The sequence below is a fragment of the Python bivittatus genome, unplaced genomic scaffold, assembly GCF_059951505.1.
Source record: "Python bivittatus isolate LINGU-HERP-01145 unplaced genomic scaffold, Pbiv_v1 ctg000580_np1212, whole genome shotgun sequence".
Lineage (NCBI taxonomy): Eukaryota > Metazoa > Chordata > Lepidosauria > Squamata > Pythonidae > Python > Python bivittatus.
Window position 1 is genome coordinate 31,835,723 of NW_028277087.1, and position 26,678 is coordinate 31,862,400.

A 26,678-nucleotide genomic window follows, 5' to 3' on the forward strand; every position below is an offset into this window, starting at 1 on the left:
AACTTCTTTAGAAACTCATGGTCACTATTCTGTAGAGATGGGTTTGTTTTTTGATTTCAAAAACATAATATCTCATGTGAGATCAGTAAATATTTCATAGTACCATTTGCAGGGGGTGGGGGGGAGGGTGCCCCAGTCAGCATTGCAACCCGTGACCACCTGAACAATTCTACGCACTTTTCTTGGCAAGATTTTGGAGGTGGTTTGCCCTTGCCTTCTTCCTAGGGCTGAGAGAGAGGGGCTGGCCCAAAGTCACCCATCTGGCTTCCACGGGACTAGAACTCACGGTTTCCCGGTTCCTATCCTGGTGCCTTAACCACTACATCAAACTGGCTCTCCACAGTGCTAATTAGTTTTGGCTTTTTTACCCGAATTACTGGAAATATTACAAGGATGTGCTTTTGAATGTGTGTTTCTCGCGTTTCTTGCCATCAGTTTTCCCTCTTATAGCAACAGCAACCGCACCAAGTTACTTCCCCCAGGCGCCCGGCTCTTGAACGCCACGCTTTCCGCCACCTTTCCGAGTTGCCGTCTCCCTTTTCATCATATACAGCTCTTTATGTGCTCATCACGTGCATCGGCACATTTCTGCCCCCGCCACCGCTAAAATGAACAGGTTTCCAACGGCGCGTGGAGATGGGAGCGGCGAGTCCTTCCATACGATCCCTTTAACCGGCGTTGTCAGCCGAAGTGGAAAAACGCGCTAACGCGACCCAAAGACGGCAAGTCAGCGGACCCTTCTCTCCGGTTCTTGTGACTGAACCTTTGCCCCGGGGAACTTGATCGCGCCGACAGCCACAGACCGTGGCGGGAGTAGGAAACGACGTCGCTGCCCCGGCGGAGGGGAAGAGACCGCGGCCGCGAGCAAATGAGAGTCCGGGGCCAGCCTAGATGACAGTAAGCGATCTTCACTGGGGAAGGCGGCTGGGTCTAATTTCCACAACTTCGCCCGCCGTGGCCTCTCAGGGCTGGGCCGTTGCGTAAGCCTAGTTCGGTCTCTGAACGGTTTCCGATTCGGTTACGTAAATGCGCCGTTTGCAAGCGCTGTCGCTCGCCGGCCCAGGCAGGGGACGAGAGATCAGAGGAAGCCGGTCCGCTTCCGAGAATCGCAGCTAGCGGATCTCTGCCAGGGGCGCGCAGAGCGGCAACCGCGGTCCTCCCTCTCTCGGGCCTCCCCTCCCTCCCCTCCCCGAATCATTTCTGCGCAGCCCTCTGCGGCGAAAAGACGAGTCAAGCGGCTCCCCGCAAGCAGCAGGAAGAGGGCAAGGGACGGGGAAGGCCGAGAGGGAGGAGTCCTGCCAGCGCCATTGACTCAAACGCGCCGCAGCTCCGGGTCCTGGAGCCCTCCCGCTGCAGGTCGGTCTTGGCGGAGGGGCTGTTTCGAGGCGCTTCCTGGGGAGGTGAGCGGCAGGTCGCGCGCGCGGGCGACCAAGTCGTGCGGCGGGCGGGGATGAGGTGGGGGCGGGCAGCGGGACGGGCGGCTTGCGTCGGTCCCGACTTGCCGGCTTGTCAGTCACTTTCGCGCTGGACGGCATCCCGCCTTGGGTGGCACTGTCGCTGCCAGCTTCTCGCCAGCTCCGGTGAGCGGTGGGCTGCTTCCATTGGCGGAGAGAAGCAAACTTTGCTTCCTTTCGCAGAGTCGGTCTCCTGCGGGGACAAGGAGTGAAAGCACAAGTCGGGTCCGGGCGTGTGACGCGCGCGGGGCGCCGGGCTGTCGTTTAAGGGCAGGCACGGGACTCCGGCTCGGGGGTCGCTGCCGGGCAAACTTCCCCCTCCCCAGCCTTTTACTTTTCAGACTGCTCAGTTCCAGCAATGCCTCGTGTTCCTGCTTGGTATTCTGGAAAAGTCACTTTATGCATATTGTTATCATTGCAGTAGTTGTCTTTGCCGCTTTCATTTCCATCTCATTAGCTGAAATAATTACTGTATCCTCAAAATGCCTCGCGCGCGATGATGTCGGTGGGCGTGTTTGTTTCCTCTGATATGAATCCTACGGTATTTGAATTGGCTCGGTTCCTTAGTGAAGGCATAATTGGCCGCATTGGCTACAAGAACCCCCCCCCCATCGCTTTTAAGATAATTGTTTTACTATGTTAATTAAAATTCAATTATATGCATGTTTGCCAATCTCTGTTTTGTCGTGTAACTGCGCAGAGTTAGACTGCGGTATTGGCGCGCGGTGAAAAGGCGCGTGGACGAAGGCCGAGAGAGGCTTTGCGGAATCTGATGCGTAGATGCCCGCCAGTTTTGGCTACGCGAAGTGGGTGTGCCTAAAATATCCCCCCGCCCCCCCCAAAAAGCCGTGGCTTCACTAAGTGGGTGTGCCTATAATAAGGGAAAACACTGGTTGTGGAGCAGGAGGCGCGCTAGTGCAGAACAGAAGTGGAGGGTGGGTTGTGCAATTGAGTACTTGTCTGTTTATATTGTAGCTTTGTTGAATTAATTAACGGAGGCCTAGTTGATACTATACTTTTTACTGAATGTATATTTTAGAGCTGGGCTGGCATTTTGGAGAAAATACATTTCTGGTCAATCTTCTGAGAAGGTTTACGTACTGTAGCTTCTCTTGAACTGTTGAAAAGTATTTATCCCGGCCCATAAAATGATTTTTTTTTTCCCACTTAGGCCAGGGCTTTTTAGGAGCATCCTTAGATTCAGATATAATCTTATTATAACTTTGCTTACTTTTTTACAAACTGTTTATCTTCCTGGTATAGCTACATAATAGTGTATTTCAGTCTTAATTAACATAAGATTTATTGGAAAAGAAGTTTGGGAGAATCTCTCTTCTCATCAAAGAGGTTGGACAGTTCTCTCAATGTTCCCAAAGAATATCTGGCAAAATTTCTCCTCCCAATTCACTATTTACCAGTGAAGTGGAATATTTTGACACTGTCACCAAGGATGGTCCTTGGCATATTATGAAAAAAGCAAGAACAGAGAGTTAGACGCTAAGTTGCAAATCCTTTAAGTGTTTTTAAACTACATCTCCCAGCCATCTTCCATTGGCGTGACCACTGATTGTAATAACTGGGAGTGCTGGATATTGTAACTGAACACATTTGCGGGGCTCCAGGTTGAAGAAAGCTGCTTGACATTATGCAAGGCTTTTGTCTCTAAGCCTTAACTCTTTGGAAGAGGGTCATATATGTCTGCACATTTAAAAGTGCAACTGATTGATAAACTAGAATCAGTTGAAATTAGCAAGAGATTTGGTGTGCACCCATGATATATGTAGCCCATTTGTACTGGGCAGTTGCCTTCTGCAGGAATTATACTGATATGTGGTATATTAGAGTGGTAAACTAATCCAAGTTGGTTCTAGGTCAGTTGTACTAAGGATTAATTTCTTTACAGCTGTAAAGCACCATACTATAGATATGAATTTTATTTATTTATGTAGTTATTTGCAAGGCCTATAGGCCACTGTAATCTGCTGACTGAGCAGTGAGTAAAAGCTTTAATAATAATAAAAAGCAACCCATTCTCCCAACCAGTTACAAGAGTCGGTTGCAATAAACCAGTTTCCCTGGTTTGATGGAAGAATCAGCTTTTCACCAGCTTCCTAAAAGCCAGAAGGGAAGGTGGCAATCACACATTGGCAGAGTGCTATTCGTGAGGGGGGGGGAGCAACAACTGAAAAGGTGCCCCTAAAGGTGACAGTCTCTAACTGAGGGGACATCTAGTGAGTCTGCTCTGCTACATTTTATTGGACAGGCAGATGTTACATGGAAAAGGTGATTTCACAAATATGAACCGTGCTGAACCATGAAGGGCTTTAAAGGTGACAGCCAGCACCTTGAATTCCACCCAGAAGCCACCTGGCAACCGGTGCAGCTCTCAGAGTAAAAGTGTTACATTCATGCCTGAAAGGTCCCTGACCTGGTGCATTCTGGACCAGCCGTAGCTTTGGAGTGGTCTAGCACCAGAATTTACAGGTGGTCCTCCATCCAAGTACTAACCCAGGACAACCCTGCTTCTGAGATCATCCAAGATCAACTGGGTGCTGCCCTGCTGAGGCAAATCTGTAATTAGTAGTAATATGATGTATTAACCCCTTCTGCCAAAAGAAAAACTCTGAAAAAGCAACAATACATTTCTGCAGCTCATGAGGTATCAGAAATATAGTGCAGGCACTATTTTTTCACCTGAGTTGCAACTCAAGAAGTAAACCGGTTCCATGTTCTGGTAATCAAAGTGATAAAAGGGATTCGAGGTGATATTATGCATCATTTTTTAAAAGCCAGTCCCATTGTACTCAGTGGCACTTACTCCCAGCTAAGAGCACATAGGATTGCAGCCTAATGTTATTTAAACTGCACTAGATACAATTATTTAAGGCCCAATTTTAAGAACCTTAAACTTCTTAAATTTAGTACTGTGCTGTTTTAAATTGGTTTTGCCTTCTTCTCTGCCCCCTATTGATCACACACTCTTTTGTAAATATTATTGCGATCAGGTACATAAAGCATTTTTGACACTTTGAAATGCAGTATTGTAATTCTTGTTAAGGAAAAGTCGAAGTACACTGGCATTTAAAATGGAATTCGATGTCTTACTGAAACATAAACTTCGCTGATTTGTCTTCTTTTATTAAGTCATTAATAAATCTCTCCAAGAGGAAAGGAAAATACATTGCATCCATTACATTAGTGTAACTTTCTGGCTTTTTCTTCACATATAATGCATTGATTATTAATCCATCAGCACTCTGGACTAGTCTTGATTTTGAGAGAGTTGAAGAGTTAACTTGAAGAGTTAATTTGCAAAAGAGCTGCTCCCTTGGGTGTAATTAAAGCTGGGCACAAAATGCTTTTCACATTGTAGACATGTGTTGCTGGCACAGTTTTGCAGGGAATCCTGCCCACATGCTTTAACTGACTGTTGTTGGACTCTGTATATGCAAGGGGTAAACATTTGTTCTTTCCAGAAAGGGAGGAGCTTCTAGGAGAAAGGCTGGGAACAAAACTGTATTTGATTGCCTAAAGGAATAAGACTGGGTGGAATAAACTGTTTGTCATTGGCAAGCTCCAAATCATGTGTGCCAAAGCTCCCTTGTTCTTCCTTTGCTTTTATGCCATGTGGAAGCAAACAGCCTTTTTATGTTTGCTAATTGTGAAAACAGATTTCCTACTTTGTTTTTCATGAACTTCTTGGTAATGTGAATCTATTCTGTGTTATTAAGGAAAGAAGATGTGTATGTACTGAGAGACCAGGGCTACATTTTCTCCTGAAAAACTTTAGTTGTGGCCAAGAGTTCCTCCAAAGATAGCTGCCACAGGGTAATTTGCAGTGTTACAAAATGGAACAAATATTACATCCCAGACAAAGCATCATATTATAGGTATTTAAGTAATTTAATTCTAATTGAATCAAATCAGATTTAGTTTTGGCTTTACCCACTTCCTTGTTATGGTCCTACCCAACTTTTGTTTAATTCAGAACTAAGCAATCTGTGGGCTGAATTCCAGTGGCATATTATATTGCTGAATTTTGGCAGCATAATGAAGGGGGATTACAAGCTTCACAAATGGTTTGGAAGAAGCACTTTAAATTTTGTACAAACACAACACCCCCTCTGCTTTCCATTAAAGCAGCCTCACTTTTTCTGTGCAAGACTAAAATAATGATGCACTTACTTTAAGAGTCACATTAATAAGTCAATTTCTTAAAGCAGCTACATCTTTTTTCAAGATCTCCTGGAAGGAAAAAAAAAAGGCTGGCTGTTTTAATGAATAATGGAGAGGCATTGCACTTGAGAGTTACAATGAATCAGAAGTAACAAGATTCCAGTAATATTTTTTTATTAGGCAACCATGTGAAAGGACACACAGAGAAAAAAACATATGTCTGCATGTTCTCCTGGACTGGGGAGGCCGGTGCTTTGAGCCTTGCTTTACCAATGATATTTTGGGCTGCCTTTTCTAACATTACTCTTCTCTTCTGCCAATGTTCTTGATGTCTTTTGGAGATTCAGCTCTCAGTCATTTTCTTCTTTTCTGTTTTAAGTTTTCTTCCCTCTTCTACTGACTCATGTATCACACCATCACAATCCCCAAAGTTTGCAGGCCTAGCTCCCACATCCTGGGCCTAGCTCTGGAAAGCTATTAAGAGAAGGAGGGATATGGGCAATTTCATTACTGCACATCCTTGTTTCCAGAGGTACATCAACAGGGCTCTAGCTTTAGCCATTCAAATCTGCAGCAGTACAGAAAGCCAAAGATTTTGACTGCTACTGCTCAAACCTGATCTCGTATAGATGTATAAGTCAGCTAGAAGTTGGCCAGGTTCAGAAGCAATGCTATGGATGGCTGAAGATGGGGGTAGGAAGATAGGATGAATGCCAAGTTGGGATAGCCTGTAAGAGCCCTTATAGATAGAGGGGAAACTTGAGAGAAAGAGGAAAGAAAAACCATCCACATCAGGGTGGATAGCAAAGTATGTTGGGATATCTCTGGGCAAAGTTTCAGTATGAGGATGGGAAAAACTCCTGCCTGAAACTCTTGAGAACTGCTCTGGCCCCAGAGTCACACCTGATTACAGTCCCAGGACCTCCCAAAAACTGCCACTATGTTGGAATTCGTAATATGATATAAAGAGGAATTATTAACTACAAGGGGGTGATCATATTATGTGTAGAATATGCTGCTTATTCTACCCCACTTTTTCTTTTTGTCCAAATCCAATGCACTTTTGGAGTGTAGCCCCCAAGCATGACACTCAAAAACCCTTTAAGAGTCACATTAATAAGTCAATTTCTTAAAGCAGCTGCATCGTTTTTCAAGATCTGGAAGTCTTAAAAAAGGCTGGCTGTTTTAATGAATAACAGACAGGCATTATGCACAGCCTTTTACAGGCAAAATGAATGAAGGGCCAAAATTAATATAAGACAACTTCCAGTGTTTCTAAAGAAGAGAGATAAGAATAGGGTCAGAATGCAGTCTGTGAAGTTTAAGACAAGATCACTGGGTCAAGTTCTTTGGTGAAGGAGGAAATTCCTAACAGAGCAGTTCAACAGTGGAATGAATTATCAGAGAAGTAGTGGCTTTCATTCATTGGATGTGTTCAAGCAAAAACTAGATTGCCAGCTATATGCTCTGATTTGGATTTCTGCACTGAGCAGGCAGGAGGTTGGACCTGATGGTCTAAATATCTCCTTCCAATTCTGTGAATCTAGGATTTTGTGCTCTTAAGGCATTTTCCCGTTCGCATTTAACCACAATACAAAGATGCCCTGCTCTATTTTATTTTGTGTCCCCATGATGTTGTCTGAGTGAAACAGGCATAAATCATTCTCAGCTGTACCAGTGGTAAAATAGTGGTTTCCTCCTTATCTTACCCAAGGTGTATAAGATCTGTCATGCTCTCTCATCCATTATCATGGGGGAATTCAGGTGACCACAGCGGCTTGAAACGGGCAATTCAGGTAGGAGAAGGATTGGCAATGAGGACAGTACATTTCATGCTAGTGGGTTTTTTGTACACCAAAGGACTGATGGACTCAGCAGTGAAGAAAGGGTAGATACCTCTTTCACATAAGCTGAAACATTTTAAAAAACACCCTTTTTACAGATACACCCTTAATTCCTTTACCCACTCTTTTTTTTTTTCTTATTTTCTTTCTCTGGAATTCAAAAATATACTCTGCATATTTCTTGGCTTTTTAAAAAGACAGCTTCACCTGCAGTCTTTTTAAAATTAATCTTCAATGTCAAAAAAACCTTGTTGTGCACCTTCCATTTATGAAGTACTATAGCTACCTCTTTTACTACCTTGTACAGCCTTCTCTTTGAGCCCATCTGTGTTTCATCTGCTGCCAAAACCCTTGTTTTATACAGCAGTGTGGCAAGTTTGGGACATGTTGATTTCTTACTGAGCATGTGAAATCCCCATCTTCTCTCTATTAGACACAAATATTTTGGCATTAAGAGAGACGATTGAAACAGTTGCCTGTGTGGTTCTTGCAAAATGGATCTGGATGCCAAAGATATTTGCCACAGTTCAGCTTACCTTGCTGCACACTTTCGAAAAAATGGGCTTGTTTCTCTTTTGCTGTGCAAGTCTGCAGATCTCAAGGTTATGTTTTCATGGCGGAAGTACTGATCTTGAAAAATATTCACTGTTAATGTGGTTGTATGTAAAATATGGACCAAACTAAAGTCTCTGGTTGTTGTAACTAAAATCTGGAACTCCCTTCCCAGAGGGAAAACCCCTTTCTCCCTTTCATGCTGATCTTCCACCAGACTGTTAAATCTAGGAATAGGCACCATTTGCAACAATCAGCTCTTGATTCACCACTTCAGGAAACAATCTGTTTGACTGGGATCAAATCAAAAGCTGTGCAATTCAACACAGGGCCAGAGTGTTGAATACAGTTTGTCAGTCCCATTGGCAAGCAAAGAGAGAGAAAGAGAATATACAATTATTTGTTTTCTGTCAAGGAGAAATGAAAGGAATGAAATGAAACATATCCTTTGAACCTATCTTTGAAGAACCTATTTGTTCTGGATGAGTTTCTTGCTCATTCCCAGGTGAGACTGACCCAAAAGGCTATAGGACAGAAAAAGGATTTCTTGGGAAATTAAATGCAGACCAGTGCAATACTGACAGTTTGGGGGCCTTCATGCCAAGGAGTGGACAAGTCATTAACGCAGGAAATAGTCTGCAGGCTCAGAGGTGATGATGGGAATGGCAATTGAGAATGTTAATTGCTGGTCTAAGAGCATCAGTTGTAGCAATCTTACTAAAGTTTGCTGCCCAGAGAATTTGAGATGGGTGGCTTACAAATTGAATGAATGAATGAATAATATAAGTTGATCTTTGTCTAGTCAGTGCTTGGATGGTAGACTGATTGGGACTACATTCAGTTACATATCAGTGGTTGTAAATATTTTTTGAAGGTGGCTCCACTTTTTTCTTTCTTTTTTCTTACCATCTGGGGGTCTCAAGGAATGTATCGACAGTTTAACTAGAGAAGGTTTGGAAAGAATTTTCTGATTTGTTTTTATCTTTTGGAGTGATGGCATTTTCTTGTAAGTAAATCTGATTTATTAAGCCTATTTCCTTTTAAAAGCAGTAAGTGAAAAACAGGGCCAGTGTATCATATTTCAGCAAACTAAATTGTGTTAGGGTTAATATAGAAAAAAAGAGTAATATATTTTTAATGAGGATGATCAAAATGTCAAGTCATGAGATGTCTGAGATTCTTTAGAATTCTAATCTCTGCAGGACAATTAAAGTAGTAAAAAGTATGAAGAGAGAAAAAAAGGTTAGATATTGGAGGCAGAAAAAAAAAGCAATGTTTAGTACTTGGAAGTAGGAAGTACTGGAGACTGAACTGGGATTTCATGCTGCAACTAGAACTGCAGAAATTAAGGAGTACGAAATGGCCTATCATTTTTTTAAAACATAAAATTACTTTACATATGACGTATAGATCCTTGAACAAAATACACATGTTCTAGATCCTTAAGTAAAATACACATGTTCTCTGTTATTTATAAACAAATAAAAAAACAAAGAAGTATGGGAGATTTTCAACACAGTAAAGACATTCTTTACTACTTATCCAAAATTAAGTGCTGGGAAATATGCCAAAGAGATTCTGGGACAAGAATTCAACCCAAACTCTTCAACACTGGACAAGACAACTCTTATCTTTCTAAGTAGGTGTTTGATAATCCAATAGCCTCCAGACATGTTGGAATACAATTACCATCATCCTTTGTTGAATGGAACTGACAAGAATTGCAGTCTAAGACCTCTGGAAGGCTACAGATTGGAGATGTCTGACAGGCCAGCCTACACATTTCATCTCCTAATTTAGGTAAGATACTTTTCAATAAAATCTTTGTAGGTGTAACACTATTAAGAAGACCCTGAGTTCCATCCCAGTGACAGACTATGCCTTGCAAAATGAATCATAGCTTTGAAAGGATAAATCTGGCCTCTTTATTATTTGTTGAATCCCATATTGAGACCAACAAATTAAACTGCATTTTGCAAGGAAGCCATCAGCTTGCATAATAAGGAAGGTAGTGACTCATGGAGAAATGAACTCGAATAAACAGCCTAGCCCCATTTAATGATGGGCACTTCTGGCTTATTTTACATAATGGCAAAGTACTTTTTCTTTCATTAGTGAATTTCGCAATACTGTACTGATGATTGTGCCTATAGCAAATGTAGTCTTTGATCACTTAGCTTCGCCCATATGTTGCAAAACATAGTGTTTAGGTTTTAATTGCTCTGCATAGAAAAGGTGGTGTTTTCTACAACCAAAGCAAACACCTTTGATCATGTTTTTTCCCCCCAAGTAAATTTTCACTTATACAGCTTTAATGAGGTTCAGCTGAACTGGAATTAAGGAGTTAATGTGGTGAGTTCCTTCCAAACTAGGTGTGCAGGAGAGGCAGTCCTCCCATATTCCCAAAGTGCTTTTGACATTTGGCATTTGAAATTTTCTTTCCCTGAATGGGCTGTTCTTTAGCTCTGAGTTCTCTTATCTTCTGATTGACTTAGAAGGGAATTAAAGCAAGCTGTTTGTGCTTGTATCACCTGAGGGTGGGGTCTTGTTAGGACTTCATGCAACCCAAACTTTAAAACAGTCCCTTGCTGATTAGACTTAACGATGTTTCTATAGATCAGTGTTTTTCAACCTTGGCCACCTTAAGATGTGTAGACTTCAACTCCCAGAATTCCCTAGTCAGCATGCTGGCTAGGGAATTCTGGGAGTTGAAGTCCACACATTTTAAAGTGGCCAAGGTTGAAAAACACTGCTATAGATAAAGGAGTAGGTTTTCCAAGATCTAACAATATTGAATTGCACAGTTGACAAGACAAAGAATTTGGGGGCACTTGGGAATTAAAAAGCAATAGGTTGGCATCCATTTCCTCCTATCAGAGCCTCTTTCATCCAGCATCCTATCCTTCCACCAGAGTTCAGTGACAAAAGAACGCTTTTGTCTTCCCTCTTTATATTTCATGGAAGTTTCTTTTAGTCTTTTGTAAGCCTCCCTGGACCTTGTATAAAACATAAATATCTGTTCTTTTATTTAATTAAACATAATTCTAGGAAAACATAATTGTCCTATAATAATTTGCTGGTAATTCAAGCTAGTAACTCTCACCACCTGCAGCAATGAAAGGGAAGGCTGACTTCTTCATGGAGATTTAGAATTCATGTGTAGATGTCTTGATACATGTGGATTAGTGTAAAATGGATCTGCAAGTCATTATATTCCATGTGATATGGGATGTGATAAGAAAAAAAGCAGAGTTGGAAGCAAGTGTGTCTGGTGCTGGAAATCTTTTGTAGATTTGTATGCTGTTGCCAGGGGTGTCCAGAGAGGTAATTCAGAAAAGGAAAGATACCAGTCACGTGATCAAAGCTGGCCCCTTTTTTATGGGTGTTGATGTCTGCCCCCCTTGGTGAAATTGTTGACTTTTGATGAATTTGCTGTCTTGGAAGGATCTGCAAGTCTTCATAGGCTTCCTGGAAGCCAGGAGCAAGGGTGCCAAGCAGATCTTCAGGGCAGTGTATTCAACAGAGTAGGGACCCCAGCTAAGAAGTCCTGCTTTCTAACCCATGGGAGCAGAGTCTTAAGGAGATCATCCTTCTGGATGATCTGAAATGCATAAATGTCTAATTATATAAGCCCTGCAATTTGGGTAGTGTTTATGAGGATATTTATTCGGAAAACCTTGAACATATGTGTAGATTTAATTTCAGCTCACTGTATTACGTGTATGTGCAACTACTGATCAATACTGACCAAAACCATTTTATTCTGCTTTTCTGTTTCAATATCCTCAGCATCTAAAAGCATAAAACTTATTGAAACAAACAAATCCAAATGTACGCTTTATGCATTATGTCATAATTCAGTTATCCCCATTAATCAACTAAAGCTTAGTATAATTTACTGGATAAATCAATTAAAAGTTACAACTTCTTTGATTACTGAATTAATGAAAAGAATTAAGTTCAAGCAGGCAGTTAGTAATATTTTATAAATATAGTCCCCATAAACAAGATTGAAATAAACTGTTTCATGGAATTTTGATACAAAGATTTGTGACCTTGGGATGGATAGACTCAGACAAAGTCAGAGTGGAAGAACAGTCAGTAGAGACTAGCTAAAGTGAAGAACTTTGCCCTTCTTCCAGGCATCTTAAATATTATTCTGGCCACTTCAGTGAAGAACCATGGAGAAGGGCCTTTAGAAAAACAATGTTCTAATTCTCCAGGACAGCTACAGTCCCCAAAGCCTTGGCTACAGTTTACAGAAATCAAAAGAGCTTTCCAAAAAAATTGGTTACCAAAATGTAATGCCTAAGAAGAGTAAAAATACACAAATGGAGAATAACTGAACCAACTCTATTTAATTTTAACTAAATTAAAACTTACATGAAATAAATCAAATTTAGTTTTTGTCCTGGTGCCACACACTGTTTTAGAGTATGGTCCCTGGCATGCTACTCAAAGGCCGAGTGCAACTTTGCACCTAGAAAAAGTTGTGTATAACTGGTCCACACTGAAGTAATGGCAGGTTAATGTGAGGAAAGATGCTTACAACATGCCCTTCTTTGACAAGTTTTTCTTCGTTAAAAGGTTTTTTGTTATATGTTGCCAACAATATTGTGAAGCTTAAGAAGTGAGAGTTAGATTTTACACAGTGTTTGGCACAAAACAATCAACGTGTGAGATACATATACACTGAATGCATTCAGATTACATGGGTAGCTAGAATTCAGCAGAACTCTGGTTTTCCAAGACTTCAGCAGCAGGTGTATGAAACTAGTTAGATAATATTTTTCAATTTAGTGTGATGTAAGTTCCCACCCATTATGGCTTGCCACTGTGGATGGTTCAGTGATTCATGACGACTCCCCTTCATCACCCAGAGGAAAGACCCACTGTATATGCTCAAATGCACTTTATCATTGTTTCATTGATTTCTAGGTGGAATCCTGGTGTTCACAACAGATTTTAATGCCAATCTCTTTCTAAAAACAGACAAATATAAACAACAATCCCCAAAATTGTTCCCAAGTTCATAGAATAGCATCACATTGCATAGCATTAACTGGAAGCCTCTGGTTTCAGATCTTTAACTCGGCCATGACCTCGACAAGTAATAATTGCTGGTAGGAAAAGAATATTCCAGACCCTCCAATTGATTACTTGCTGTTTTCTGGACAACATCTGCCAGAGAGTGTTGGCATAGTCATACTCTGCAAAGATCAAATTAGCATTGCAAATTGCTTTTATAACAGTAGGTAAGGGCATCATCTAATTAGGTACTACAGATAAATAACTGGGCTAGATGAATTCTCAATGAATTATCCTAGTATGTTCAGTGGACAATGTTTTTTCTAGAGGTAGTCAATTCTGTAAGAAAGCCAAGAAGGCTTGGGGAACTTACATGCAAACTTTCCTAAGCCCATATGTGGGGCAGCGTAATTTCTGCTGTTTCAAATAGAAATATACCTAAGGACCATAAGGACTGCAGGAATTCTTCACCCCTCTTGCTTAGGCATCCGGTGCAAGCTGTGTTGACATCATGCTTATCAAGACATCATGCAAATGATGTGCAATATATAATTTGCATAAATCAAGTCATGCTGGGGATGATGAACAGTATACACTTCAGATTAAGAATTCAAAATACCAAGATCAACCATACTTAATGTAGTAATCTGCAGATGTTTTAAAAGTACAATTCCTATAATTCCCAGGCAACATACAAAATCCTGAGGTTATGGAAGATGTAACCTAACACATTTGGGGTGTGCCAGGTTGGGGAAGGCTGATCTCAATCTACACACTTCAGAATTTTACTCTAATTTTCTGGGCTTCTTCTCAAACTAAACAACAAGAGACTTACACTTCTTAGAGAACATGATTAAGCTGACAATTTTTATTTTGAGAACAAACAGCTAGGTAAAATATGAATTTAGTTTCCAGTATGAACTGGAGCCTCATTCTGGTTTCCTGTTGAAAATTGCCATCTGAAAGTGATGCTAGATCAGTTCCTGTAGTGAAACAGAAAAACTGACTAAGACAAAATCTGAAAGGCGTTGGTTTCATAGATTAAAGAGATATGCTTGTTTGGTTTTTCTCATACTATTGATGACAGGGAAGGTATAAATTACAGTCTGACTTGTCTGAAGTACTACAGTCTGAAGTATGCACTGAGTGTCAGGAATATGCTCTTTAAATGGTGAATAAGATTTAAAGAGCAAAAATCTTGACAAAACTCTTTGGAGCCCTATCAAAGTTGATACAGTTTTAATATTTGAAATTATTGAATCAAGCAGAGACCCTTAGAATAGGAATCAGCGGACAGTATTAAAAAGGAGGTGAAAAATATGTGTCTTAGAATTAATGTCCATAAAAAGGAACCATTGAATGAAATACTGTGTGAATTCATCCAGCACATTTAACCTGGCTATTTTAATTAGTTGAATTTCCTGGGTTTGTACAGTATGTTCAGTCAAAAACTAACCAAATGGGTCAGATTCATACAACAAAAAGAATACTAGGGTGATCAGAAAACTAGCTAAGAATATTGTGCAAATGTAACTACTGGCACTTTAACTCATCTGGACAAGTGTGTTGTGTGAGAAAGCCTGGACAACTAGGCTTTATATTATCTCTTCTCAGACCTACTGCCAAGGATTAGCATAGCTGGACAGATGTGAATAGTCAGCTCTATTTCCAGACCTACTTCCTGCTATTTAATGGTCATCCAGATTTTTGTAGTCCCATACTGCTACCGTATCCCTATTTCTACCTTATGTGGGCTATCCGCATTTGATTTCCCAAATAATTAATTTCCTTTGGGAGGAAGAGTGCTTATCTGTATCATCACCAACCTGACTTGACATCAGTACAAGATCTTGTATTGGGGGTAACATAAGCTTGTAGGCTGCTGTTTCCTGTATGGCAGACACTCAGCCTCATCACTACCCCATAGGCTTTTCCATTCAGCAGCAGCTGAATCATATTTAGCTTTGCTTTAAGGGCTTCCCTGAAGTATAGGACCCACCTGTCTCCAGGATCAGAAGCAGCAGGCTTCCGAATGCCAGTTGCAAGGAAACAGCAGGGGAGAAGGCCTTTACATCCATGGCATGTTCTATGTGCTTCTGAAACTTAGTGTGACCTGCTAAAATAAATAATGAATTTGTGCAACCACCCATGAATGAAACTCTGATTTCAATGGGATTTAGACTGGGCAAAATATAAATATACCACTTTTAATTATTCTGTTTTAATGTAGATACAACAGGGGTTGTCAGGCTTGGGGGAACTGCCACTATCGATCATGGGCTTGCCCAGGCAAAGCAAGGAGCAAAGCACGGAGCAGGTTTTGACAGCTCTCTGACTTTGCTTCTGCTTCGCCTGGCACGTCTGCAGCTGGTTTACCCAGGCTAAGTCAGGGACAACGCCCAAAGTCAGTATGGGCAAACCTTTTAAGGTTTAAAAAGATGTGCAACCCCATCTAAGTTCCTACACTAGTTTGCAATGGAGCTTTCTTGGTTTCTGTTCAGTTGCTTTTAAATGTAATAGCAACATAGATGAATACTTCTGTTAGTGCTTACTGTTAGCCGGGCAGTCCAACTGTATGCTGGATGTGAGTGCTACGTCTCTTGGCAGAAGACATAGTATCATAGGGTTGGAAGGGACCTTGGTCCAAGCACTGCTAGCAACAATGGGCCAATGTAATCGGATTACAGGACAAAGCATGGAGTCGCCTCCTTGCAGAACTGAATGTGCCCACTAGATGGCAAAGGAACTGCTTCTGGAATTGAAAACAGATGTTTGCTGTGTTTCCAATCCAGCACATTCCTGGGCATACACACACACATGCACAGGCAGAGTGGGAGTACAGTACTTTATGGAAAATTGCAAAAGTGCGGGCAAAAGTGAGTCATAAGGAAATAGCCTATTCTATTCGGTTCCCCAAATATATATGCTATAGTTCTAAATATATCAGCAATATGAAGGTTGTTGATTTTGTTTCTGAAGAAGCCACACAGAGATGAAGCTGTCAGTAGCTGTCTTATCTACTTGGTCAGGCGAGTTTTTGCATAACTGGTGTTTGTTTTTGTCAGTGCTGTTTTGCACCGTAACCCACTCTAGAAGTTTGTAGCTTTGGGATTATTGCAAAAGGTTAATGTTCAGAACAGTTTTGGTCAGAGAATGTTAATGAACCTTGTCCTATAACAAAATAGCAAGGATTATATACTTTGAACCTATTCTTATTGCTTCCAATATTGATATGACACTTTTGCATGTGAATTTCACTTGTCATGGCAAACTTCCTTTTAACAGGGCTGATGATTAATGTCCAACTCTAAACACAGTTGAGCTTTGCTATAGAATTCTTTATTTCTAATCTAAGTGAGGTTTGTTTTAAGCTTTATAAAATAAATGTATAAGCAACACTTTCCACAGTTCAGAAAATAAAATCAAGAGATAGGGGTGCAGGAAAGGACTGAAGGATGAATATTGCCATGGGATAATAAAAAGATATAGAATATTTCTTGTGGGGTACTAGATGATTTTAAAGCAAATTGTAATTTATATCTCCAAGATTAATAGTCGTTTGGAACACTGTTCTACTTTCGATTGCATCCTCTCCACTCAAAAACTGTGAAGAAAAACATTGGTATTTGGGAAAATTGCTTACAAAATTGAATATATTTGGGCTAGATGATTTACAAATGTATGCAATATTTGTAAGTACACACACATAAAGTCACATACAAACAGCCTGTAAGTCATCTTTCCCAAATACTTACAGTTTCTGTATGTATGTGAAAGATGTGTATAAAATACCTGTCTAAGAAGAAATTGCATATAAACATGGATGCAATTTTTCATGCTTTTTAAATCCAGAATGATACTGAAATTGGACAGAACAGATCTATGACTGAATAAATTTAAAAACTGGCATGGTCCAGAAGAAGGCAGGTTCATTCTTAGTTTCTTCATGTCATTGTGAACTGCATAGAGAAAATATTCAGAGTTTCCACATTCAGGCCAAGCTTTATGACTTATATCATGTACATTTGAGTTGCAGTATTGGGTTGATATTAATATTATTGGCTTTGTAAATTCTTAACATTAGAAGATATACACCAGTGAATTTGCAAGGAACAAGTAAACACTGGTCACAAAAAATACAAATATGAGGAGTTTTCTATATTATTGTAGTCACATAATGCAATTCTTATTTTGTAGAGGTAAGGAGAAGTTAGTAGCATGGTTTGGCCATATTAACAAACAAGATTGCAACCTGAAAGGTCAAAGGTCAGGTAACATGGAACATTTTGGCTGCAATTCTGGGAGTGTGTTGAGCTGTGGAGGAACTATCTGTAGAATTTCAGAGTTAAAATGGAATTCTGTGATAAGAAGCATCTTAGGAGGGTAGATCAGATGCATGGGGAACAACTTTGTCAATTTGCGTTCCAATAAATATGTGTTTTGTTACTGGCCATCTACTACCATAGTAGCCATGAGTGTCTAAGCAAGGAGAGAGAGGGGCAAATGCATCATATGTGCATCACAACAACATTGCATGAATGTCATAATTTATATATTTACCTCAGACATCATGATGCAATTACATAATTGCAGCATTTACACAGTGACTCACAATACCTGTCATTTGGATGTCATGATGGAGTGCTATTTATAGCCATTTTGTGACAACTTCAGGTGTGCTCACCAGTCCAAAAAGGAGTTGGGCCCCTTCTGTAAGCTGTTAATTCTATTTTCTTTTTCCCCTTGTCTCTGGTTTCCTTTCTACTTCAGCATTAATCCATACCTCCTGGAAGCTCGCAACTCTTTGTCAAGCCATTTAAAATCATATATTCCTTTTGAACACTTACGAACCCACTGCCTTATTTGTCAATGGGCTAATTTCAGTGGCACCTCCAGTATGAATGAGTGACATTCCTGAATTATTCATGCTGCCTCATCACAAGGAAATCATATCTTGGCTCCTGCCTTTCTTTATCTTGTATACCAATAATCATTAGCATTATTTTAGAACGTGGATTTGAGACAGACCTTGACCTGCAATCACTTCAGTGCTACTGTATCACTTTTAAATAAAATATGAAATATTCCAGTATATTTTTACTATACTTCTCAGACATTAATTCTGAACTCTGTTCATTTCCCAAAGGGGAAAAGTATTCTGATAACTGGAAAGCAATAGTCTGTAATGGGGAGCAATTTCAATTTGTCTTGGATGGCAGTCAATTGTTGGAAATATGATAATCCAAGACATGTTGAAGTCATTTAGGAGCCTATATGAAATACTTGGATCAAAATTATATTTCAGAAAATGAATGGTGAATGCTTCGAGAAATCAGATTAAATAAAGATGCAGTATGAATTACCAAATGTATAGGTGAACCATGGTTTATAGCTTCTTTTTTTTAGGAATAGGAACATTAAAAAAAAATGTTTTTAAAAATAAATGAACATACAACTCTGCTTGAAATCTTCCTTTTGAATGATTTGAGTTTCTCTGCATCCCAAAAGAACAAAACATGAATGAAACAAAATTTGAACACTTTTCTATGTTCCAGCCATAAGAAATAACAGAGCTTAGAATGAGCCCCTTACCCCCCCTTTTTTTCCCAAAATCAGAGACATAAAAGTAAATGGGATGGTAGTCCATGCTGACTGTTCCCTATCACCTGGCCCACAAAAAAAAAAAAAAAAAATGCCCAAGGGATTTTTTAAAATGGTAAAGATTTTAAAGTCTCATAGTAAACACTGAAAGTAATCATGTGTTGCTGACAAAGGGAAACACAGCTTTTTTATCTATCTATCTATCTATCTATCTATCTATCTATCTATCTATCTATCTATCTATCTATCATGCTTTTTTGATAGAAACAACTTTATGCAAAGCATAAAGGGAATATGGAATAGTGACCTAAAATAAAATAAAGGCATAAAATAAAAAAAAAAGAAATATAGCTGAATCTACCTATATCTCTTCGTACCTTTTAATCCTTGCAAACCATCCTTTTCTGGTTCAACCACTGCCTTTTACTTTTTAAATTTCTCATCTCCTTCCCTTTGAGGATTTCATCAACATCAACCAATCATGACTTTCTTAGTCTTCCCTTTCCTCTCAATCCATTCATTCTTCCTTCATATATTTGTTTTCTGGTTTGATTCTCATTCATTCTCTTGATATGCCCAAATCACCTCAATTTTCATACTGACCACTCACTTTTGTATCCAGTCCACATTCATTCATCACCTATTTATTCTTCATCTGATCTCTGCTTGTTCTACCACACATGCTTCTTACCCTATCCAAATGCATTCAACTTATTTGTTCTCCTAATATACCCAACCTGTATAACCAAGTTAACAGAAGCATCCTTTTGCACAGTTGTTTTTGCTTATTTTAAGAAATATCCATTCTTCACAATAAACTACATACTGTATACTGCTGTCCTGCCAGCATCAGCACATCTTAAAATGTTGCTATGAATTGAAAACTTCAACAACATTAGCAACATTTTCTCTGTCACCACTTGGGATATTATGAGATTTAATTCCTCATTTTCATCTAGCCCTATACTTGAATCCTATTCTAATCCAATGAATATTGGAACAACAAATGTTGTATATATGTATATATCTAGGGAATTTACTTTGTATCTTTTAAATAACTGAACAATATACTGAATACAGCTTGATTTTTTAAACAGAACCATGTAAAAATCACTTGTGATTTTTTTGAAAGTAATTTTCACTAAAGCACCAATGAAACCAAATATGAACGAACAAACAAATGAAAAGTCATATATATAATAAAGTGATTATAACTGGGACAGTTAGAAATATAGCTTGCAGCATTTTGAATTTTCAACCTTTCCCATTTTTCCCATCCCTGATCCTCACAGCCACCAAAGTTGAAAATTTATTACATTTTTAAATAGACAGTGTCAAGAGATAAAGAATTAGACAATCAGAAACATATTTTTAATCAGAGAAGCCTTCTCCTTTCAACAGTGCAGAGAATTTTCCCTCTCCAGACAAAGCCCATCATCTCTAGCCAGTGTGGAATTATGGAAGTTATTCTTCAGCAAATCAGGGAGGAAGAATTGGAAAGGCTAAGCATGGTACTCTAAATATGTATATAGTATTCTACAATTTCCTTGCAAAAGAGTTTTACAATGAGGTTTACATTATTTCAGATTTAATTCCAGAAAGGTGTTTTGTCTACAACTCTTTAAGGTAGCTGCACTTTTTCCTGGGATTCCGAGGCTGCTGCCACAAGACCCTGCGAAAACAGATTATGCATTCAGACACTTCTGTACTTTGAAGTACCTTTTCAGAATGATCTGAAGTACTTCAAAGTCCTGACCAACAACTTCCACCCATGCTGCTATTTTTTGGGAGTTGGGGGGGCAGGTAGTGGCTTCTTTCATGCACACTAAATTGTCACCACAAAATACTATCTTTATTCTTCACTGTGAAGAAACATGCCCAGTCCCTAGATGAACTCTGCCTGCTGTAAAGGAAGCTTCATCTTTGTGCCAAGTTTCAGTGTTACATGCCTGAGGATATTTGTGCTATGAGTTAAGGAAAGAATGAGGAGTGGCAACAAAAAATAATGGCTTTCAAAATTCACATGTTGCTTCAGTGATGATGATCTTGATTAAGATGACACAAACATATTTTATCTCAGCATAAAGTATTTGTGATCTCATAAGACAGAGTGCCCAACTATCATCAATTCTTCCCACTCATAGCAGACCCAGCATTTCACCTACTGAGGCTAATGGGACTTTCAGAACAATCTAACAGTGATTTTTACTTAAGTGGCAGGTGAGAATCTATGATCAGATCCCCCACCTTCCATAAATAGAATCACTTTATACTAGCACAAAATCTCAACCTATTATGGTAAGCATAGAGGATATACCAATCAAGGAACTAGACAAGAACTTAATTGCTTTTCTCCAAGAAGAACAAACAGAACCAAGAAATTACTAACTTTACTAGATACTGTAATGGTATGTGGGAATGACCTTGGGAGATGGGGAAAACCACAGCCAGGGCAATGGTCAGATAAGAGGCAGCTTAGCCTGCAAAAAGAATGTGAGCAGGGCAAATATCTCAGAAGGGACCCTCCTTAGTTTCTTGGGCTGTAAAGATAACGGGGGAGAAATTTACTTTCAGACTTGCAGGATTCTGTTAATGTAACCTTACAATAAAGTAGAATTAGTTCATCTGGGCATGCTTCCTTTCTGGGCTACCGCGCAAGGCTGACAGCTACAACTACTATATGTCCAATTCCATCTAATGATTAAATTGCCTGATGGCTCTATCCATATACAACCTACTCAGTTTTGGCACATGTATATGAGCAGTGGAGAGTGTGAGTTGTTTTTGATATTCTACTCCAATACACAATTTTCATGTTTCAGTAATTTTTGTGTGCTCCTAATCTTTATACCAGTCTAAAAATACTAAGCACTGATATTAGTATCACACAGTCTTTAGAGTAGCTACATTCTACTCATGTAAATCAGTGCATACAGTTGGACCACTTAAGAATTAGTCATATGGGTTACTGATCAATGGGATAAGTTTTTGGTCTGTGAATAGTGGATTGAAACAAAGGTTCAGTTTTCCCATAGGCTTCAAATTGTAGGTGTGAGCTAATATAATTCAATTCCCTTTAATATGGTGGTGAAAGTTTTGGAGGTGATGCTGCTGATGGTACCTAAACATTTTTCTGGACATCTGGAGGATAAAATTGCTCAGATTCGTTTCCAGTTGGATACCACACATGGGTCATGGCTTGTCGAGATGCCCAGGGGACGGACTTACCCTGTTACCTGGGAAAAGTTTGATCCTGTTGAATCCGAGGAAGTGGACAGGGTCCTCTCCAGACTGTCAATGCCACCACTTGTCAATTAGATCCATACTCCTTCTGGCTGGTTAAGGCTGCTCGGGAGGTGACGGGTGCATGGGTCCAGGTGATGGTGAATTCATCCTTGAGTGAGGGAGAGTTTCCAGACGTCTTTAACGAGGCGCTGGTGCATCCCTTCTTCAAGAAACCATCATTGGATCCCACTGTATTGGACAATTTTCATCCAGTCTCTCACTTCCCCTTTTTAGGGAAGATAGTCGAGAAGGTGATAGCATTACAGCTCCAGAGGATCTTGGATGAAATCATGATCATCTGGACCCTTTTCAGTCAGGTTTCAGGCCCAGATATGGAACAGAAACAACATTGGTCGCACTCATGGATGATCTCTGGAGGGAGCAGGATGGGGGTAGTGCATCTACCCGTGGTCTTCTTGACCTCTCAGCAGCTTTCAATACCATCGACCATGGTATCCTTTTGCATCGACTTGGGGAGTTGGGAGTGGGCAGCACAGTTTTGCGCTGGAAGCTACAGCTGGTTCAAAATGTGGCCACATAGGCAATTTTGAGTTCCCCAAGGATGGCACATGTAACACCTTTGCTGCGGGAGCTTGCATTGGGTGTCAGTTTGCTTCTGGGTCCAATTAAAGGAGTTGGTTATCACCTTTAAAGCCCTACATGGCATAGGTCCAGGTTACCTGAGGGACCGTCTCACCATCATCACATTGACCTGTCCCACCCAGTCAGGCAGACAGGGTATATTGCAGATCCCATTGGCGAGAGAATGTCGGCTGGTGGGGTCCAGGAGGAGAGCCTTCTCTGCTGTTGCTCCCACCCTATGGAATATTCTCCCCCCAGAGGTGAGGTGGCCCCCCACCCTCCCGGTTTTATGGAACAAACTGAACATGTGGCTCTGCCCACTCACATGGGGCAAGAAGAAATATAACTAACCCTGGGGGGTGGCTGGTGCCTTGAAGATGCTCTCCAAGCCTAATAATTTTTAGTTTACCATCCATATCTTGGAAGATATTCTATCTCACCTTGCTTTCTGATATGCTAATGTTGTTGTTGCTTTGTTGTAATGATTTGGGGGACATGTATTTGGTCATGCATTTGATCATGTAAATCCTTATCTACAATCTGAAAATCAGATCTAAAGTTTCAAATCTATATCCATTTACATGGACTTATTTATTGATAAACACATACAGTATAGGATCACACTTCGAATAATTTAAGTGACAGTGTCACTGGCTTTAGTCTCTCCACCTAACACTAGGTTCTTGTACACCAAACATGGGACAAAGTGCTATATGTTTGTAAGCCTTGAAGCTGCTGTTGGGCCTTCAGACATAATTGCTCTTCTAGATTTTCTGTTTAAAAAATGTTCACATTTTCCTTGCAATGGAGGTAAACAACCTGTGCTCACATTAAGGGAGTTTGTGTATTTGTTCTTGGAAGAAATTGCAAACTTTTTATTTTGGATGATATAGAGATGAGCATTAGAATCAGAATGTCCTCCTTCTGAATTGTCTAAAGCACTTCTGAGCTAGGGAGACATTACACCCTACCACTATCCCTGTTTAAAATTATTTTATGTTCATTTCTCTCTGCCCAGTCTCTTCTAATGCAATGATCCAGCAGCCCCAGAATGAATTTGACAGCAGTGTGGAGAAAGCAGTAGATTGGATGAAGACCATCCAGGAGAGACTGCGGATCAATGACAATACTAAGGGGCCTCGGTCTGCCTTGGAGGCCAGACTCAGGGATACAGAGGTAAAAGAAAATAGTCCCTCCCTTTCAGCCATGTTTGCAGAGGCAATATTTTTATAGCTGTTGTTATTATATGAAGGTGTCTTCTGAAATCTTGCTTCAGATACTCCTCATGACTGAGATGCAAAGCCTTCACAATGGTGGCATCAAAACAATGCCCTCTCGAGGTGAACATTTCCTAGTTTTTAGATACCTGGAAAAAGTGGTATCATTTCACAGAGCATGGTGCTCTCTGGCTGGTCAACTAACCTGTTAAAAATTTCTTTCTCTGGTAACAATTGTGTAGATGTTTTCTTACAAAAGTAAATAGCAAGTATGATTCCCCAGATTTGGACAGGGATGGTAGAATGGAAAAAAAAGTAGATGGACTATAACCCTTTGTCTCTAGCCTCGTTTATTTATTTATGTATTTATTTATTATGTTTGTTTATGAGGTTTATCTGCCACTCCAGGCCAGACAGACCCTAAGCAATATCCAGGTAACAACAATAAAAGGTAATAGAATAATTAACAAATGCAACAGAAGTACAATAATAATATGTTTTAGGGGCCCCAGACTTGCTATATGCATTGGAAGAAAGGTTCCTTGACTCTAGTCCTAGAGGTAGTAAGGAAACATCCTGACTAGTAGCCATTACCTTGAATATTGACAGGGGGGGCAAGGGAGGGACAAATAATGACATGCTTATGCTGACATCATAATGCAAATGTCACAGCTTATGTACTTGTTTCAAACATTATCATGTCATTACAGACTCTTGCCATTTGTGGAATGACATCTTGATACACCAACTACTTACTCCCAAAGCCTCTTCTTACTCTGCATTTTTGGATAAGAATTAGGCTCACAGGTTGCGCTGCACTGTAGGCATTAATGGGTGTAGATTTTTTCCACATTCATCAGGATTTGTGAATCAGCATGCAGAAACAGCATACCTACAGAGCCATCAGTTATGATTTGATACACTGTAGGCGATCATAAATGATGCTTGTTATGTGGAGCTGTGGAGTCATACCATGTTAAACCTCTCAAATAATAGCCTTTCCTAAAATTGTGCCCATTGGAAATCTAGCTGGGGAATTATGGGAGTGGAACTATATTCAGCACTCTTTTCACAGATAGAACTGAAAGAAGGAAATTTTAAAAACCCATTACATTTACTAAGGCCCACTGAGTGGGTGGGTGGGTAGTTCGCCAAACGTGGCTAAACTACATTTCCCCAGTGTTTGTCATCTGTGGTTATCCCTGTTTGGGCTCCTAGGAATTATACTTCAGTCATGGGTATAATTATAAGGGCCACAGGTTCCACCCCATCCCTGACCTGTATATAGCAGCAAGAGTTTCCAAAAGTTTCCTTCAACCAGAGGAGCTGTGCTCCACAGGGGCATCCATAGGAAGTGTCAAAAACATCAAGGTGGTAGCCATGACTATGCATCAAGTCCTGATCTCTTCTGAACCTGTGCTGTACGTGTGAGGTACTTAAAAATGGGCATGGCTTTCATCACATGGTTGTGGCCACCATCTTTTTGAACTACCTCTTTGAATATCCCTGGTGCCCCACGCTGGGTGCTGCTGCAGAGCTATTGCAGAAAAGTAGATAAACCTGATGAGTGTACAGTCTTTATAACAACTTTATTAAATGTTTAAGCAAAAAAGATAAAAACTAATAGAAACTAATACTTAAGACAATGGAAAGAAAAAAGGGAGGGAGGGAGGGAGGGAGGATGATGCCAAAAGTGCAGAAAGAAAAGAAAGGAAAAAAATATAAAGAAATGACTTCCAATTTTCTTTCACAACAGTTATAGGTACAAATTAAATTGAACTGTTACTCTGTGGTTACAACATAACTTCCATTTTTTTCTATCATCAGACCCATATATCATAATTTCATTTTTTTCTGTTTCATGCAAAAAGTCCAAAAGGGGTTTCCAATTGACATTAATCAGTACCTTTTCTCTAATCAAGGCTGTCAATTTAGCCATCTGAGCAAGCTCCATCATCGTCACCATCCACTCTTCCATTGTGGGTAACACCAAATCTTTCCACCATTGTGCATATAAAAGTCTTGCTCCTGTTGTCATATATAAAAACAAAGTTCTATGAGTGTTTTCCAACTTTTTGTCAGTCAGTTCTAGAAGAAACATTTCTGGTTTCAGTTGTATATAAATCTTTAAAATCTTCTGAATTAATGTATGTATTTAGATCCAATTTTTTTAAGCTTTTTTACATGTCCACCAAGCATGATAAAAAGTCCCCTCTTGTTGCTCACATTTTCAACATAAATTTGAAGTACCTTTATACATTTTAAACAATTTTTCCGGTGACAAATAGTCAAACAGCATTCCCACAAACGGTCTGAGACAATTTTAATTCAGTTAGGATTTTCATAATGCAGTTTCATTAAAAAAAAAAAATTAAAGTAGCCTTCCCCTTCATCTGTTTTTAACTTTCTTATATCATCCCTTATTATGCTTTTTTGTCAAATACTCTTTCAACTTTAAGACTTTAAATCTTCTTTTAAATTTATAATCCCCTCCCAAAATTGAAAATCACTAAGGGAGGTACTTATCTGTAGTAAAAAAAACCCTCAGGTTGAAGAATAATTAAATCCAAATGTGATTAAGAAATGGGGATTGACTGGTTCTAATGTCCAAGCTGGCTGCACCACATAGATGGAATCCCACATCTCCCAGTCGCTCAACTTGTGAGCAAACTGCAAAAGCTTCCGTTTTTGCAGTTAACTCATCGGGAGCAGCTGTCCGGAGATCCGATGGGTTATTTCATGCTCTCTCCTTCATCTGGACGAACTATGGCATCCAGCGCTGGCTTCTGGGTGCCAATCTCTGCTGTGGTGCCAGCTCCAGTTCATCAAAGATGATTAAACCACAATTAATTCCCACCAGAAGTCATGAGCCTACAGTCTTGATGGGAAATTCTTTTTATTGAAGGGACCTTAATCTAATCCATTATTCTTCATTTTTA

At 39.9% G+C, this 26,678-nt stretch overlaps 1 protein-coding gene across 4 annotated transcripts in view; it reads left to right on the forward strand.

The window, feature by feature from the left end:
- Positions 1–569: 569 nt before the first annotated feature.
- The window catches only part of SYNE3 (spectrin repeat containing nuclear envelope family member 3), an 89,665-nt gene continuing 63,556 nt past the window's right edge, over positions 570–26,678 (forward strand). For 2 of the 4 annotated variants that reach the window (XM_025177664.2, XM_088149880.1), the window contains exons 1-2: positions 570–897; positions 23,541–23,698. In XM_025177664.2, coding sequence (XP_025033432.1) covers positions 23,555–23,698 — 144 coding nt within the window. In that variant the 5' untranslated portion in view covers positions 570–897; positions 23,541–23,554. Of the gene's footprint in view, positions 1,401–23,540; positions 23,699–26,678 lie in introns of all 4 variants that reach the window. The other 2 variants (XM_088149878.1, XM_088149879.1) reach the window with 2 other exon arrangements.